The sequence below is a fragment of the Zonotrichia leucophrys genome, chromosome 1, assembly GCF_028769735.1.
Source record: "Zonotrichia leucophrys gambelii isolate GWCS_2022_RI chromosome 1, RI_Zleu_2.0, whole genome shotgun sequence".
Classification (NCBI taxonomy): Eukaryota; Metazoa; Chordata; class Aves; order Passeriformes; family Passerellidae; genus Zonotrichia; species Zonotrichia leucophrys.
Window position 1 is genome coordinate 102300825 of NC_088169.1, and position 18590 is coordinate 102319414.

Genomic DNA, 18590 nt, shown 5'->3' on the forward strand with positions numbered 1-18590 from the left:
CAGAATCGGGGCGGCGCGCAGGCCCAGCGCGGGGAAACGCGCGACACCGCCGCGCCCCCGCACGAACTACGGCTCCCGGCAGCCCCCGCGGCTCCGGAAGGCCCTGAGCCCCTTTCCCTCGGCTGGAGGCGGCTCTGTGCGGGGACGGTGCGTGCTGGGCTCTCCCGGGGCTCTTTCCGCGCTGTCCCAGGTCCCAGGGGCGCTCAGCGGGGCCGGGCAGTGTGTGCGGATGGGGCAGCCCCGGGTGTGCGGGTGGAAGGGGCGGGGGGGGACGGTGGCTCCCGGCGCGCACTGCGAGGGCGGCGGGGCCGAGCGGAGGCAGCGGCTCGGCCAAGGTGACTCTGGGCTTGGAAGCGTCGCCTTTTTTTTCTACTTAAACAACGCGAAGGGCGGAATTCACGGTTTGTCTGGGTTGTTCTATCGCGATTCCGTATCGAATCGCGGTACCGAACGGGTCGCGGAGCTGCAGCCTTGGGATCACGGTGCCCTCGGGTTCAGTGGTTGCTGGAATTTCCCCTCCCCCCATGCTGTTTTAAATAACCTTTGACTATCTCTCTTTAAAGTATTGAGCTTTAAAGCTCAGCTCCAAAGTACATTTTTCTTTCTTCTTATGCGTTTATCTTAATAATATCCTAAAGGAAATATTTTTTTTTGTTTTAGCTCCAAGGTTTTTTTTCCTGCTTTTTAAATGCATTTATTGTATAGCTGTGACTAATTTTTTTATTCTTCCTTTCGTGTTTTATTAAAGTAGTAGTGCCACCATGATCCTGCGGCAGATCTTGCGGCTTTCCTCCCTTTTCAACTCCGCCGTGTCCGTTCACCTGCGCAGGAACATTGGGCTCTCTGCCATTGCTTTCAACAAGACAAAAGAGCTCGACCCCGTCCAGAAGCTTTTCGTGGACAAGATCAGAGAGTACAACACCAAGAGCAAGTAAGTAAAGGAATAATTTGTCTTAAGGGGAAAATCTGTTGATTTGGACATAAAAACATCAGACCCGAAGTGTTTGATTTTTCAGAGTTTGATACTTCTGTAGGCTGGTCTGTAAATATTTAAGGTGTGTTTTTCTGCAACATTTATGGTTTCACTAGTGGGAAGGGTTGTTCTTGCATATCTAATAGAAAATACCAAATTTTTTTCCCTTTAAAAAAGAAAAAATCTGATGCCATTCTTTCTTGGGCAGTTAAGCTACACAGTTAAGGTCTCTTGCACTTTGCATGAATGTACTGGTATGTTAATTTTTACCCATCTACATGCTCTATAAATTGGGGAGGGAAAGCTAAACAACAAACCCTTTCTTTTGGTGTTTTTTTGGGTTTTTTTTCTTGTTTTTTTTTTTTTTTGGCTGAGGAAAACAGTTATTCTGTAGTCTTGTTTCCAGAAGCTGAATGGAAATAGCCTCCAAAACCAATTAAGAATTAATGGAATTAGCAGGGTGGTCCATTTACTTAACTGCTTAAGTTAATAAGCAGTTCCTTCAAATGGAATCTTCGATTCTTGTAATGTTTGGATGAACTGCTGACCAGGAAAGGAAAGCTATAGTAATTCTGTGTCATTTATTCTTGGGAAGTATTCCTGGAAAGGAATTAAGATGCTTCCTAGCTCTACTGGTAGAAGATGTGTCTATCCCTGCCTACAAACCCATCTGTGTAGGGAGGGAGATATTTGGTGATTTTTACCAATTCTAAGCATGGATCCCGTGCTGGTACAACTGAGTGCTGGCAATCTAAAGAGTTACTGTTTTGGATATCTGATGCTTAAATGCCAAGAAGCTGCTGTTGTGGAGGAGACTTTTGCTTCTTTAGCATTCAAAATGCATTTTCTTGGCAAGAACAGTTAAGCTTTACTGAGATAACTAGTTCAGAGACAGAAGAGGTGCAAATCACAGCTTTGTTAGGAATTCACACCTGGAACATACAAAACTAAAAGCCTGGAGAGCCTCCATCCTCATCAGTGGTTTTTTTGCCTCATAAGACCACCTCTTGTCTCAAAAGGCTTGGATTTTCATCCCTGATAGCTGGATTTTCCTCACTGACAGCAAAAAACCTTTACCCTTAGAACCTTGTTTGTGTGTAAGGTAAGGAGGCCCTAAGGTGTCATATATCGAGTTTTGGAAGTATTTTAAATTGTTTCCTTTGGCTGGCTGTTAGAAAGTTTTAATTTATAAATGGGCTTGAAAAACATAGAATTTTCCATGTGAAATATTAGAACTAAGTTGTTAATCACAACTTTTAATGTTTATTAGGCAAGCTGGAGGGCCTGTTGATGCAGGACCTGAGTTTCAAAAAGATATGAATGAATCCCTTGCAAGACTCCAACGGGCCTATGGTGAAGGAGATCTCACCAAGTTTCCAGAATTTAAATTTGAGGGTGAGTTAACAATCTTACTGAATTCTAATTGCAGCTAGAGACATGTTCACTCACAGGTTTCTTACATTCCCCTTTGGTTTATACTTGTACCATTAATTTTGGGTAAAATGCCCTCTGAGAATCTTATGCTTTTGCACTGTTCACATCTGTTTCCATGTGACTCCTGTTTTGATTATTTGCCTTTTCTAGCAGGGATGTGGTCTTCATTATGCTAATGATTAATAAAACTTGCAGTCAGAGCAGGCTATCTTAATTGTCCTTCAGACACCCTAAAAAAAGACCTCAAATAGAAATAGCCTAGGGTGTGTATTTTTCTCATCTTGCCAAAAAAGATCAGCAGACTGTAATGTGAATATCATTTAGTCTTAATATCATCCAGACTGTGACTTTCTTGATTTCGTAAGCTCCTCTGGAAGCCACTAATTTCAGAAAATTAACATAGGACTTAACTTCCTTACTTATGAATATTTTGTGGCTAAATTATATTAAACCCTTTTCTTCAGCTATTTGGATATGACTTTTTTTTTTAAACTGCTCTAAGTATGTTTTAGTGTGGAAGGGAAAGAACAGACAGCAGGAGGCTTGGTGGGTATCTGGCAGCCAGCCAAGGCCAAGCAATCATAGTCAGCAACTTGTAATTCTGATCAGACTGTCTGGGAATTCCAATTTAGACTTGAAACACACCTGAAAATGTTTTGGGTTTTGGTACTATTTCGGTTGGGTAAAGTTGGTGTCAAGTTGTTACTGGTGCAGATAAAACAGAGTACCTGTAAAGTAGGATCTATGTTTTTTTCTGTTTTATTTTGCCACAATTTTAGGGATGTAATTTCTCTACATTCTGTTTTATTTTTGTGTCATATGTGCAACTATGCATATTAAAATTTTACTTGTTTTTGTAAGGAAAAGGAATTTTTGTGACTAGGAACAGAGCAAAGCACAGACACAACATGACTTTGTTCTTTTGACACTGTTGCTTGTCCTTGATCTAATTTCAATTAGGTTTCAAATAGTAATTAATCTGAGTAATTATATGAGTGGGAACATCAATTTCTTTACCTTAGGGTTGCTTACTATAAGCTGACCCTTGCCTCCCAGACTTTGCATTAAAGACAGCAGGCATTAGGGCCCAAAGCCCTAACCTTGGTGAGCCTGTACCTTTGACATCAAGAACTCCTTGGTCAGTGTTTGCTCTGAGAGCATCTTGCTGAGTTGAGTTAAAATTGAGTGCTCCTCTCTTAATAAACACTGATGATACACTAATGAAAGGGAGGGAAGAGAGATTACTTGTTCTTATAGAGCTGTGTTGGAAATACTCATCCAGTAATGTTCTGGTTGACCTCTTCAGTTTCTCTGCTGTCTTCTCCCCTATGCCAGGTGTCACTAAAAGCTGTTTAGGCAGAACATTACTGAGGCTTAGCCTTTATACATAACTCCTGCAGGGTGAAAAAGACCTGTCTCCATCCTACTTATTGTTTACTGCTGCCCACATTTAATCAGTCAGTGGAGGTGTAGACTGCAATGTGCTCCTTTAGCTTGGCAATGTAATGGTTACTTTTCTTTGAATTACAAATTAATTGTGGTGTTTGAGGATGGAATAAAAAAATACTAATAGGAATTTTCTCTCTCCCATTCCTCCTGTAGAGCCCAAGTTTGAGGAGACTCCAAAGTGATCTCTGCAGCTTGTACACCAAACAGCAATGTACAACCATGGAGTTACTGGACATGGCACCAATTGTAATTTAATAAATGTAGTACTTCAGTTTGATTTCAGTGGTGTGAAGAAGCTCTTAATTGCATGGTGAGTGTGGCTAGCTGTGATCATCAACTCTTACATGACAGAGACAGCTGAGTAGTGCTGCTCAGTGTTAACTGCAAAACTCCTTTGTGTGCTGTGTTTTAATGCTTAGATACTATAACACTTGTAATGATACACCAGGAAGGAAGTATTTGTTCTGTTGAGTTTATCCAAAAAGCTTCTGCAGAAAAAAAAAATCTCCATGAACCTTAAGTCTGTAGCAAAGTTACAGTAGTGATGGAGGTGCACAGTCAAAAGCACAGGCACAAAAGCCCTAATTCTACACTACATCAATGAACACAAAGGTGATGAAGGTTATCTTCCTGAAGAAAATGAAGTCTGCTAAAGAGGTTGTGAGGTGCAAATCTCTGCAACTGAACTACTGACACAAACACTTTAACTTCTGAGGAGCTATTTATTTATAAAAATTATATCTGAGAAACTACATAAACACTTTCACAGTCTTCATACTACAGTTTGAATTGTATTGACATGATTTTTATTCAGAATGAAACTACATATGCAGTCTACAGAGAGAGAGAGACTTTCACATTAAACACTAAAACACTGCATGAGTTTTTATTACAGGAAGATTTATTTTGTCAGCATAGTGAGTTTACTGCTACATGCTTTGCAATTGTATCAGATTTGCCAAAGTCATCTCTTAAGTCCTAGTACATCAGAATTGCAGGAGAAATTGAGCTCTTGACAATGTTAGAGACACAAGTAATGAGATCACCTATGAAAGTTATTTGAATAGATTGTTCCAGGCTGCAAGAGTGAATCTTGTATTGCTGCATGTACATATGAACAAAATGAGAAGCTTTCACACAGAACTAAATTGAATATACAAGTTAATTTGTCTTCAGGTTTATTTGGGAGTTGTTTTTTTTTGAAATGCCATTACAGCTAGGTTGACTAAATATTGGCAGTTTTTATTTTCAGCATGTAAGACATAGAAACAATATTTACAGAGCAGAGGCCAAAAGATCCCTTATGGTTTTAACCCCAGCCAGCAACTAAGCATCCCATAGCCTCTGGCTCACTCCCTGTCCCTTCCCCCTACTGTAGGGAAGGGAATTAGAAATAAAATTTGTGGGTTGAGATAAAGCACTTAAATAACTGAACCAAAGTAATAATATGGGAAAAAGAGAGAAAGAGAAAACCTGAGAAGCACAAGTGATGCAGAGCACAAGTGCTCATCACCACTCACTGACTGATGCCCAGCCTGTTCCCCAGCAGCAAATGGCCCCTCCCAGCCAACTTTCCCCCAGTTTAAATACTGGGCATGATGTTCTATCCCTTTGCCCAGTTCAGGTCAGGGTCCTGGCCCTGATCCCTTGTGGCTTGAGCACCTTCTCACTGGCAGAGCTTCAGACACTGGAAAGTCTTTGAGTCAGGGTAAGTACTGCTGAGCAACAACTGAAACATCATTGTGTTATTGACATCATTCTAATACTAATTAAAAAAACCCAACTCTGTACCAGCTACTAGGAAGAAAATTAACTCCCAGCTGAAACCAGAAAAGTATCAGCTGCTTACTCCATAACTGACATTTATGTCACGCCAGATCCCACACTTCCCAACGTACCAGCACCTTTCCTGTCTTTTTATAGATGCACACACAGATACCATTTCCTTTATCTATAGACAATCCCATAGATGTCTACTGAATTCATTCAGTCCATGACTTTTGGCTTATACAGTCATGACTTGTGAGTGTCATGAAGAGTCTTTCAGGGCAGGAAAGAGGGGGTCTGGTGTTGGATTGGTGCATGTTGAAGCCAGTTCTGATTCCATCACTGCTCTGCTTGTCCCATTGCATCAAAGTTCATTCTTAATATGGCAGTTGAAAGGGAGCTGGGTTCACATCCCCAAAGCTGGAGGGGTGGAGACAGGCACCATGAGGTGCCCAGTGCAATTGTGGGCATGCAGCTGATGTAAAAGTACTAATACACAGCATTTCACAGCAATTAACATCACACAATGCACTGGCTATTCAATGAAATCAATGCACAAACCAGACTTGCCCATCCTCCCATCTTAACAAGTGTGCCCAAGTCCTTGAGCAAAAACAATCCCACAGATGAGTTGGCTTTTGCCCAAGGCAGGAACAACCCAAACTGTCTTCTGCAGCACAGTTTTCACGTGCACTACAGGGACTTTATTCTCTTCTATATTAAAAGTTTTGATTGGGCAGGGCCAGCCCACTTGGCTGATGACTCACCAGGTGGCCTTTGCCAATGTGCATCCCAATGTTTGAAGGTTCCCCCTGGCCATTGCTCTCAGTGTAGTCTAACAGTCCATTGGATCATGTGGTTTTCTCAGCTGGTTCATGATACAATATGCCCACTAAATGCTATGTTCCTTGGCCCAAGCATCTGTGAGTGTTTTCCAAGTATTTCTAGTTTATTCTGTTGAAAAGGTGTTGCTTGGGGCCCATGTGAAATCATTCTTCTGAATCACTTGATAAAGAAGGCTTACAATCAGACTAGTTCGGAATATGCATTTTCAAAAAATCCACATCTAAGCTTACATTTTGAGGAAATGGATTAGAATTTCTTTCCATAGGATCAGAAGTAAAGTCAGCCCTTCCACTCTACCTGGGAAACCATCCACTGGAGATGGAAGTAGCAGCTTTCCCGGAAGAACCTCAATTTGGGATTGTTTTCCTTACAATTCATGTCTCTAGGGTCACGGTAGGTTTCCCATCCCAATTCTTCATGCTTTCTCTGTGGTCTCTGAGCTAAACCCACAGGGTATCCCATGGTGTGTACCTTCCATATCCTCCCTCTTGGGCCAACATTTACTGTCATTAGCATGGGACTGTAGAGGTGAGGAATAGAACATAACCTTTTTGAACTGCTGAAACTCCTGGGACAGTTTACCATAGTTTCTTCACAGATGAGAGAGGAAGAGAGGTTGTCTTCAAATTCCCAGAGATGGCAAGCCACTGTATCCACAGATGTGATGTCTTCTCAGATTAACAGTTGCCAGTGGGTTGGTGTGTACTCTTGGTACACTGTACAAACTTCCACCTCAAAGGAATTAGTCTGGATCTGTGGGGAACCTTGTATTGTCCAGGTCAAAATAAATCTCTAGCATGGCTAATTCCCTCAAGTACTAGATATCTTTCCACTTGCATGGTGACATGTAGTGTCATTCTTGTAAGGATACCTTTCCTTCAGGCTTGACAGGAGCTGCTTCCAGAGGCTGGGGACTTGTGTCTCTCTTGCAATCACCTTGTCAATGCTTGCTTTCTTAGAAAGTGATTCCTTCCCTCTAGTTCCAGCCCATTAGTCCCATTATCCCAGCATTGGAACAGCTAGGTGGTAGGATGCTCATCAGGACAACAGCTGAAATATTTATGTATATCCTGCAGCTCACTCAGGAGTAAGGATTGAGTGGTTGCCTCTTGTTGGCCTATTACTGAAGTCTGTGTAGGTACAGTACATGTCAGTGGGGTTTCGGTTGTCACAGATCATTTCCTAACCCTAAATAAGACCTGAACCAAATGCAACAACACACTGATTGTTACCAAAAGGACCAGGTTGGTTTCAAGGGTAGTCACAGGATATGCAAAGTCTTTAAAATTCTCAAATGCTATTGTAATCATCCTGAGGGGAAGGAACGTGTTTTTCCCATGGGTTGGCTCTCTGAGGGTACAAGGCAGTAGATGTAACTGTGGATAGTTTCCAGCAGATGGCTCCCAAAGGACAGAGGGGACACACACCAGACAGGCTCATGTCATTCTATCATTTCACAAGCCAGGACAACACAGAACAACGCAGTGATAACCTTAGCCCAGGCCTAGAGCAAATGAATCAATATGGTGACCAGCAACTATTAAACCAATGCAATGAAGGCTTATAACAAACTTGTTTTAACATGCTCTAGTCAGATCTGGTCTCATCTCAACCTTTTGAGTCCCACATTGGGTGCCAAAAAGAACTGCCAGCACCTCAGTCAGCAGCTCAGCCTCATGTGGCTGCTTTCTCACTGTCCCCACTCCAGCCCAGTGGGAGAACTGGGAAAAAAAAAGTAAAACTGGTGGGTTGAGAAAACAACAGTTTAATAATTGAAATAAAGTAAAATAAGATACTAATAATACTAATTATAATAAAAACAACAGTCCTATTAATTGTAGTGAAAAGGAGAGAGAGGAGTAAAGCCCAAAAAGGCAAGTGATGCACAACAGTTTCTCACCACCCACGGACTGATGACCAGCCTGTCCCCCAGCAGCAGCTGGCTCCTCCTGGCCAACTTCCCCAGTTTAAATACTGGGAGCGACGTTCTGGCATGGAGGTAGTCACCAAGCACCAAGCCTGTTTGAGTTCCAGAAGTGTTTGGACAACATGGCAGGCACATGGTGTGGTTCTTGGGGTGTCCTGTGCAGGGCCAGGAGCTGGACTTCATGATCCTGATGGGTCCCTTCCCACTCAGCTAATTCGATGATTCTGTGATTCTATGCATATCCCTTTGGACAACTCAGATCAGCTGTCCCAGCTGTGCCCTGTCCCTGCTTCTTTTTGCACCTCCTCACTGGAAGACCATGGGAATCTGAGGACTCCTTGACTTGGAGTAAGCACTACTCATCAGCAACTAAAACATCAGTGTGTTATCAACTTTATTCTGATATTAAATCCAAAACACAGCTACTATGAAGAAAATTATCCCAGCTGAAACCAGGACATTGATACTTTTGTATAACAAGTAGTAATTTGATGTCCCTCACAGAGGCTGAAATCTTCTAAATAACAAAGGACTTGGTGTGCTTGAAATCCTAAATGAAGCAAACAAGGTTACAATAAATAATAGTTCAAAGATTTTAAACAGGTTAATATTTAGTGTACATTTCAGAAGAAACTAAGGCACTGAGCTTGACAAGAAATGTGTCTGATGTACGGTTACTAAATGTTCTTTTCTGAGATGGGAGGTGTACAAAATGGACTCTACACAGAAGTAGCAACCTATTCATAAATTCAGGTATCAAACAGCTCTGTTCAGAGCATCAGATTTTTAAGTGCATTAACAATGATAAACAGATACCACAGCTCTTCAAAGCTTTATCTTTCTCACTCAGAGCAAACAGTTGGTCTCAGGAAGTTTCTTATATACATGCTAGGTCAAGGATTAAGCTTATGCAATTTAGTATGTTCTGTTTTGATTAAGAAAATGGGTGGTGTTCAGGGATCTTTTAAGGTTACATCAGTTTACTCATGCTACTTTAACTCCTCTTGTCCTTAAACTGTAGATAGTGATGTTAAGTCACTTCTAGTTGAAGTTTTACTTAGAACTCTATTCCTTTTGCACCAATCTGAAAAGCTGGAACCAAGTATTTAAAGCCCTTTGAGCTGACTCAAGGAAGTGGGGTGGAAGTAGTAAATTCAGCTTCCATATTTCAAGTCTTTTGACTCACATTATTCTTAGAAGAGTTAGGGCCCAATCTTTCTCTCACTGCTGTCTTGGACTGTGTCTCAGTTAGTTAATCAATATGTACAAGAAGATGCAAAGTATGGAGCAAAGTGTTGCACTTAAGACCATGCAATAGGAAGCTGTAAATGCAGATAAAGTGTTGCCAGGTATGGGCACAGCAGGAGTGAGGAGTGTGTGCACATGTGGAAAGACATTACAGATCTAAGGAACTTTGAAGATATTTAAAGCTTTTAAAACACACTAGTGAACACAAAAAACTTGCCTTTTCACTTGTAGATTGATAGTTTGTCTTCTTTCTGTTAACAGAGCAGGAAAAGAATACAGGTTAAAAAATTACTTTTCTGGTGTTGGGTTTACCCCTTTGAGAGCCTTATATATGAAAGCATTTTTCCAGATTTCCAGCAATCCTCAGGGATTTTTCCCCTCCTCTTAGAAAAAAACTTACAATAACAAATCCATTGAATACTTTTAGATAGCAGTCGTTATCTCACAAACCACTGCCAAACAGCTTCTCTAGCTTGTCTTTCCAACTCTTCCAGTTACACTTTTTGTCTAGCTCATGGCCAGAACTAAAATAGCTTGAGGAATCCTGACTTATTACTAAGAAATTTGAGTGAAAAAAATCCAAATCAAAGGAATAGACCAGGCACTGTCAGAAAGTTTCTACCAGTTATATTTTTACAAAACACTTCCTGAAATAACTTGAAGATACGGATATGAGAGCAGATCAATTTGGTTCTGATAATTTTTTGTCTAGTTTGAAGAGGAGACACATGAATAGCTGAGTTAGAAGTGTAAGCTGTAACTATGTAAAAAGACACATCTCTGTGTATTTACCACAGCAATGTAATGATTCACTTTCTGACCAGCACACTGGTTTCTATTAAGGAAACCAGCTAGTGTGTAGGATCAGGTTTATCTCAGCATCAAGAAAGCTATTGCAAAAAATCACATTAGAAAGGCTAAAAAAATCATTAAAAACCATTAGAGTTACTAAATCATCTGAAATGTAAATGAGGTTTGCAGTGATTTATGTACTGCTTGCATACTTACTGGGAAGAACTTTCCTCTGAAAAAGAAAGGAAAAAATAAAAAGGATTAGCACAAGAACAGTTTTCTTAGCTGTTTTAAAGTTCTTTGAAATAGTTATTTCTAGAATATTCAGCTCTTCAGTTTCTAGAAGGAGTTTCTGAACCAAATGTCTCTTTTTGTTGTAGTGAGTTTAGGCAGAAGAATGATTAAGTTTCAAGGGTAAATGAAGCCCCAAGTGAACTCTTAACGAGCAGCTCTGCAGCCCCTGGTAATTTCAGGCAGCTGACCTTTTCAGACCCCATGTTTGGCATCTATTGTTGCTGTGCTCAAGCCTATAGGTTCCAATGTAAAGGCTACAGAGAGGGTTGCTGGATGTTAAGCTTTATGCAGCAATCCTTAAAAGTAAATTTTTTCCATGACCCAGAGGAAGAAGACAGTTAATTTAGTTTCCCTTTCATCAGAACTTAGTTGGTCAGGCACTGTTGACTAAAACAGGATTAATTTTATTTTGCCTATTTTGCCTTTCTTAGGCATTCCTTATCAAAACTAGGGTGGAGAGGTTCCACGAACCAGAGTGAGGCTCATTGCTTTCCCTAGGTTGTTGTTTGGTAGCCTTAGCACAAACATCTCCATGTCATTTTCAACGTACCTTTTGCAGTAGATGTTGGCAGAATAAAAATGTCTGCACAAAATATTGCTGTTTTAATGCTCTCCAGCTTTAGTACCACAGAGTCAGATCCTTTATGGAAAGGAGGGCATCATCAGAATCATAACATCATGGAATGGTATGGGTAGGAAGGGACCCTAAAGACCATCTGGTTCCAGCTCCCTGCCATAAGCAGGGACATTTTCCACTAGGTCTGGTTGCTCAGGACTCCCTCCAACCTGCCCTTGAACACTTCTAGGGGATGGGGCACCCACAGTTTCTCAAGGCAAGAGAGAGTGTCATGGAAACACTGCTAAATAAAGACATTTTTGGACTCAAGGAAGGAGTGATTTTATTCTACTTACTTGCAAAGTAGCCTTTTTTTTGGGCATAGAATACTCCAAGGCCACACAGCACCATCACCAGAGCCACAATTACTACAGCCACAATGATACCGCTTACATTAAGGTCATCTGTAATTATAAAGCAGAAGTCCTATGTTGTAAATTGTAGAAATTTCACTGGCTGGATTTTTCCCTAATTACCACAGGCATTTTTGTATCTATCGGTGATATAGATACAAAAATATCTATATATTTGGCTTTGGCCCAAGATGCATAAGTTAGTTGGTAAGAGTTAGATGTATTTAAGCAGTAAAAGAGCACTAATGTGCCACAGCTATTTTAACACAAGTGCTTGGTACACATCAGCTGCTTAGTTTGGGTCAAAAGTAAGGAAAGAATAACAAGGACCAAGGGATACATATTCCTTACCATATCTACCCCAGATAAGTATTACCCAAGTCATATGTCTCTGAGGAAAAACATCTTGAAATTTTTGTAAATGTTAAGCAAGTTTTTTCATATAGTTTATTTGCTTAACACAACTGAAACAGCTGATGGCAATTGAGTTCCACTTCTAAAGAACTCTTCAAATTAGTTTTTGGAAACGCAGTGATTTTTACATTTTTAAATAGCAAGGCTTTAAAAATACAACACAATAAAGCTGAGTTGCCTGAAGTTAAACTCTACACCAGGCTACTGAAACATCTGGCCATATTTATTTTTAAGGTGATGGCTTGACTTCAACCATGACAAAGACCACACCCATATCCTGATATACTCACTAAGAATTTCAGACTATCATACATTTTAGGAAAACCAAAATTATCAAGAAGCAGAAACATTTTCATAGGTTTTTGTTATGTTTCCAATTATTTGGATCCCAACTTTAAGCATATTTCGATATATAGTTGAGATCTTTACCCCAAAACCCCACCAAATTTTTGTACAATTTAGGCTGACAACAATTTAGGTCTTAGTGCATATTTTCACAAAGTGATTCTATCTCAGTAGCTTGAGGAACATTTGCTCATAATCCACCAAGAATGCATTAAAACCCATGACATGATTTTCAGCTAAGTTCCATGAAAGCACCATATGGAACTTTGCAGTTCCATACGCTTGGACAGGATCTTCCCTGCAGTAGTTACTAGGATTTGTTACCATTTGCTTTCCTATGATATCTGCAAGAACCAGTTGTGTATTTTGCAAAAAAACTCCTCACACATTTTGGGTTGTTACAGACTGTTACATTAAGATTTCTCATGAATGAATCCCAAAAGGGAGGCTTTATGTGAAGAAAACACCCCAGTGGACTGGCACACTCTTCTGTAAACCTTCCACAAAAGCATTTGGAAATATTAAAGTTCTCATATGGCTGATGATTTTCTGTGAATTCAGTGTTTGGCAATCTAAAAGCTAATTACTGCAATAAGGAACTTATTTCTCCTCCCCCCAAATGCCATAATCAAATAAAAATATTTAAATCAATCTGGTCTTAGATTCTTAGTTATACCATGCAATTACATAAATCCTACTGCAAGACTGTTTTCCACTATTATTTTCTTTAACACTTACCAACTTGCATTCGCTTCACTGAGCATTTCTGAGATAATCCAATCCCATTGGAGGCTTCACAAAAATACTCTCCAGTGTCATTCTTTGTAACTGTATTAAACAGCTGTTAAGAAAGAGTCCAAAACCATTATCAGAACAGGGGAAAAAATCCTGTAAGATAGAAATTTTGACATGTCAATGTAGATTTGTTTGTTTGAAATGAAACCCAAAAATGAAACCCAAATGAAACCCAAATGAAACCCAAAAAACCCTGAAGGCAAGTAAAAAATTCTGGTCCATTTCAACCTTGTAACAGCTCCCTAGTCGCATTCCCTGATCCTTCAACTTCTGCTTGTTGCCTAAGAGGTTCCTTTAGATGGACATTTAACTCAGTGGAGTGTATCTACAAGTGTATAATTTTCAGTGGACCAGAACTTTCCAATAATATCCACTATTTTAGATATGCTCTAATTTCAGAATTCCTGAAATCAAACAGTTTCTTCATTTTATCAAAACAACAACCCCATTTACTGATCCTTCAAAAAACTTGATGCATACTGCTTACAATGCATTGTCAACTGAAATTTTTCAGAAGCAAAGAGTTGTTTGGGTGGTTCTCAACACTCCAAAAATGCACTTTGTCTTCTTCCAACAGAGAAATGCTAAACCATACTATTTCTGAAATAGTACCACTGTAAAAATGAAAATTAAATGAAAATGTGAGTGTAGCAGGACATCTCCCCCCATCACAGAAGAGCTAATCTGATGCCTGTTAGTTGGTGCAATAACTCAGAGCATCTTGCTTTCACATGAGCCTCACAGGAGCCTTGGTGAAGTAACTCAATCAGGACAATTTTTCTTGTGGTGAATTATTTCATCGCCATGGGATTGATGCTTTCAGCTGACAGTAAACATCTTGCTGTGGAAGCAGACATGGAAAGACAAGCTGGAATTTCTGACTGACATACACTTCACTTTCCAAATTGTAAAAGCTACACCATATTTTCACAAGGCAGAAATCTTCTGCACATTCTCTGGAAATGCGTGGGGTCTCCCCCCCAAAGTCAGGACCCCAGTTTGTGGTTTCTCTCCTGGGGGCTGAGTGTAAGGACTCTGTCTACGCTATCACCAATTCGGTGGTAAGTTACACTGACTCCTAACCTATACTATTTCCTTGCCAGCTGTAGTATAGGTACCTTAATGTCATGCACGGTTTTAGGTAACCTACTAGTAGTTCTTTTATTTTGCACTGTGAAATAAATAACTGTTTAAGGCCTCTTGTCTGTTACTTTCTGCCAATTCAATCACTAACTCATTTTATAATAGACCTAACTGTCCACTCTTAAGAACTTGTAAGCCAGAGCAATTTAGGTGCAGGTCACCTAAGTAGAGCTGCTGCAAAAAATCTAAGCCTAAGGCAGGGCTTTTCTAAAGCTCTCACTTGATCTGTAACAGAGATGAATAGAAACGGACCTCATATCAATTCCAGTATTTCTGTTTTCCTAATTATTAGACTTCTTAACTGTTTCTTTCCTAATGTATGCCATACTTTGATATTTTGAGAAGTGATTAGTAAGTTTGAGCATCCATCTGATTTCCGTGATGAGCATTCAGAACATCTGAATGCTTAGTCATACTTCAGTTTCCATGTTTGATTTTGCACAAGAGTAGTGCTCCTAGAACAACTCTTTACTTCTGAAAAATCTCAGCTCCCTAAGCAGCATCAAGCTCTTTTGAAGGATCAGCTAACGGGGGAAGAATGAGAGAGACACACAACCCACAAAACAAACTGCAACAAAAATGAAGAACTAAGCTTACTTACAGTCCCAACTCATTCCCCTCTGACTTCACAGGTCCTGGATGGGAACTTGTAAATGGCACTGGATTGTAGAGATTCTGTACTGCCCTGAGTGCTGCACTCCCCTTGAAGTGTATGAAGCTACTATTCCAAATTTTAAGGTTCTGTCAAATAGATCTCTATTGCCATACCAAAACCTCATTCTCACCTGGCACTAGTTTAACAATTGACAAGGTAAAATTTGCCATGTATTTCTAGATTCTCAGTTATCACTACTACAGCCTTGCACCTCACCCAGTTTGTGTGTATCATTCAATGTCTATGGCTTGTCACTGTTTTGAGGCAGAAACCACCTTCTACATTTCTCAGCACATTTGAGCATGACATTGACCTCTAACAAAAACCTTGTGAATTTTTGGATTTAGACTCCTGTGGATCATTCTACTGAACAGTAAATTTCATCTCCTTGATAGCTGTCTATGACAGAGTTGGTTATTACACTTACCAGAGTTCCAGACTTTTTATTCATGGTGTACGTTATGTTTGCTGCTCTAGCACTGCCTGTTCCTGTCTTCTCCAGCAAGGCAACACCATTCTTGTACCACTGGTACTCAGATGGAGGGGAGCCCTCAGTTTCCTTACAACTCATCTGCACGACCGTTCCTGTCATTGCGGAGCTGGGTACCTCACACACTGGAGTAGTCGGAGCAACTGGACAGTGAAATTGAACTTGTTACACATGCACTTATACTGTCCACACCTGTCAGAGTCTCAAATAGTTCATGTCTCAAACATTGATATAAAGTTTTGCCCATTATAACAAAAACTGTATAAAGAAGCTACAACCAAAGAAGCCTCCCTGAAGATACCTGACTGGGACTTTGGACTGAAAGTTAAAGTGCTGAGATTAAATAAAGTGAAAACTCATTCTTCAAATCACCTGAAACAAGCAAGTAAACAAGGAAAAGAGTGTGAGCCAAACCCAGCTAAAAATAATCTCAGGCTTGCTTTGGGGTGAGGGAGGCCATAGCCTGTCACTGATGGTGGAGACAGGAATGTGACATTTGGAACACAGCGAGGCTCATGCAGCAACAGCCAGAGTTTATTGATGTGTGCCCTCTTTGTGAGGGCTTTGAATTTCCCCTGCTTACAGATATTATTGGTCAAAGGTCTTAACTCTGCCCAGCTCACTGGCCAATGATACAGGTGCATTCCTGGTTCAAAGGGCTGGGGTCCCCTTGTTTGAACTTGAATTCAGCCTATCAACTTAAAACTGAGGACTCGTTTACTCCTTATTCTCTAAGGTGCTAGGCTGGTCGAGTTGGTATCTGTTACGGCCTAATTATCTGTGCAGCCATAGACCAGCTATAGCTGTCACAGTAGCCCAATGACCCATTTGTTGGGAGCAGGTTTGCACAGATTTCCCCCCGAGGTGAGGTGGGGGAGGAAGTTTTGGTGTGTTGTAACCTCTGCTCAGGGGCAGGGAACCCATCCTTCCTTACACAAACTGGCCATGGAACCCCCAGCCTTGGGAAGGCCACATCCATGGGACATTCACGTGGTGCCTTAATCCATCAAAGGCCCCTAAAGTGCTCCCCAGTGTCATTCCTGAAGCCTTGCACCCCAGGACGGCACATGATGCAACAAACCCAGTCTGTTGTAAGGGACAGTGGCAAACTCCCCCTGCCCCCCAAGGGAGGAGCCTGGATTTTCCCACCTAGCCTGAGTGTATATTAACCAATCAGATTCTATGCTTTTCTTCTTCACCACCAAGAAGACCAGCTGGAGAAGATCCTTGAAACATTACTGGGATCCATGGAGTTATGGTGTTTTCCTTATTTTGTCCCTGTTACTCTCAGTCCCTCCCACCTATTTCTTATTTCTCTCTCTCTCCTCTCATAAATTTACTATTAAATAAACCCCCATACTATTGTCACTGTCATTTGATCTCATCTGCACCTTGATATGGGCAGGGGCATTTCTAAGAACTTTACTAATGGGATCATGACAACATGAGGGCAGGCTGACAGTCATTGTGAGAAGCTGAGCACTTGATAACTACTACATCAATGAAATGAAGTGTAGGAGAAGGGCTGGAAGGCACAACCCTGCTACTGAGAGCACAGTAAAATTTATGAGTTGCTAAAAATGAAAGAGGTGCTTACTGCCAGCCTCCCCCCACCATATGCTGTGTCATCCTCTCTCCAATCTGTTCACTTTCATCCAACCCCAGAGAGTTTGTTTCACTTTGTTTCTTGTATGCAACAGACAGAGATGGGATAACATGGAATCTGTAGTCCAGCAATTGGCCCCTTCCCTACCCTAGTATTTAAAAACAGAAGTGAAGAAGAGAAAAAAAGATTTTTTGTATTAAAAGGAGTAAATTTTTGAGAGGTGAATGTCAGAAAGATTCACCGAGACATTGGTTGTCAGCATAGGCACTTTATAAACCCCAGTCTGAGGACCAAAAACCAATTGGTTACTACATTCCAGTTGAAATTAAAAATGAACATTCCCCCACAGAGATGCAGGAGAACTGTTTGTTCCTTCTCCTATGAAGATGAACATCTCTTTTTTGATTTTTAATATGTGAACAGAAAAGAAACTTAATTTTTTATTTTTTGGTACTTTATATAGAAAAAAAATAATGGTGAAGAGGCATCTGCGGAACATTAAAAGAACAACTGACACCTTAACTAGTATTGATTGTTTTTTCTTGGTTGATTTTAAGATAAAAAGCAGAAATAAAGAAAACCAAATTAAATACTAATTCACATTAACTTTCAAAGAGGTTTGTAAGCAACACATGTGTCATCCCCCCCCACTTTATCCTTTGGTCTTGAAGACTTCAACTTTAAATTAAGAAGCCACATTTAAAACAGGAAAGCTGTTGAGAAAGTAGAAGAAAGTGGGGTTACCCCATTGCTGATGCTACTCAGAAGTTCATGCATTTATCATCTTTTATGAAGAACTTAGAAATTGTGCATAATTTTGAATGATCAATGATTATTAGTTTTAATAGGACAGATATAGACTCTACAAAAGCAAGTATTTTCTTTTGTCCCTGTACAAGTAAAAAAGGAAAACTATTGGCCTCTACCACTCATCCAGTGAAACAAATACCAAATGCAATGTGAGAGCAATGCACTCAATATTCACTTTTCCATAAATTCTTTAACTGGGAAAGAAAACAAAGACTCACAAAGAACAACTGCTCCCCAGTAGGGCACCACCATCTCTCCTGTAAATAAAGTCTACTGATTGCCAGCTCTCTGGCTGGCATTGCACAAAAACTCTCTCCTTCCAAAACCAGGACGAGACTGTAGCATCTTGGAACGAACTTCTGCTTATGAATATTTGATAAGCGCTGACAGATGTTGACTTTCCAGTGCCAAACACCATGATCATCTTATCCAGATTCTCAGTCACTGAGCAACTTCAGTTTTGAGACCTGAAACTCACTTTGACTTAATAAAACCCTAGTTATGTCCCTTTCTAATGCAAGTGTGACTTTTGCCAAGCTGTTTTGTGATGTTGTAGAATGTTCATGTGCAAGTGTTTTTATAAACCCAGCCTGAAGGAGACCCAAAAACCTGGCACCCACACACTGTGTGGGC

The 18590-nt window shown here is 40.5% G+C and overlaps 2 protein-coding genes across 10 annotated transcripts in view; one reads left to right on the forward strand and one right to left on the reverse strand.

Moving 5' to 3' along the window:
* The first annotated feature begins 12 nt into the window (after positions 1–12).
* On the forward strand, positions 13–4133 carry ATP5PF (ATP synthase peripheral stalk subunit F6). 9 transcript variants are annotated; one of them, XM_064726416.1, is made up of 4 exons: positions 13–147; positions 752–931; positions 2244–2368; positions 4010–4133. In XM_064726416.1, the coding sequence occupies exons 2-4, from the start codon at positions 762–764 to the stop codon at positions 4036–4038; spliced, it is 324 nt and encodes a 107-aa protein (XP_064582486.1). In that variant the 5' UTR covers positions 13–147; positions 752–761; the 3' UTR covers positions 4039–4133. The 9 variants fall into 9 exon arrangements, with proteins under 9 accessions (XP_064582486.1, XP_064582554.1, XP_064582522.1 ...); XM_064726484.1 differs by having other exon boundaries at positions 19–147; positions 749–931; XM_064726452.1 differs by having other exon boundaries at positions 94–190.
* Positions 4134–4645: 512 nt separating this feature from the next.
* JAM2 (junctional adhesion molecule 2) overlaps positions 4646–18590 on the reverse strand; it is a 40006-nt gene continuing 26061 nt past the window's right edge. Inside the window, exons 5-10 of the mRNA XM_064726403.1 lie at positions 15479–15684; positions 13197–13299; positions 11643–11750; positions 10653–10668; positions 9862–9895; positions 4646–8946 (exon numbers count right to left, since the gene is read on the reverse strand). Of these exons, the coding sequence (XP_064582473.1) occupies positions 8914–8946; positions 9862–9895; positions 10653–10668; positions 11643–11750; positions 13197–13299; positions 15479–15684 (500 nt within the window). The 3' untranslated portion in view covers positions 4646–8913. The remainder of the gene's footprint in view (positions 8947–9861; positions 9896–10652; positions 10669–11642; positions 11751–13196; positions 13300–15478; positions 15685–18590) is intronic.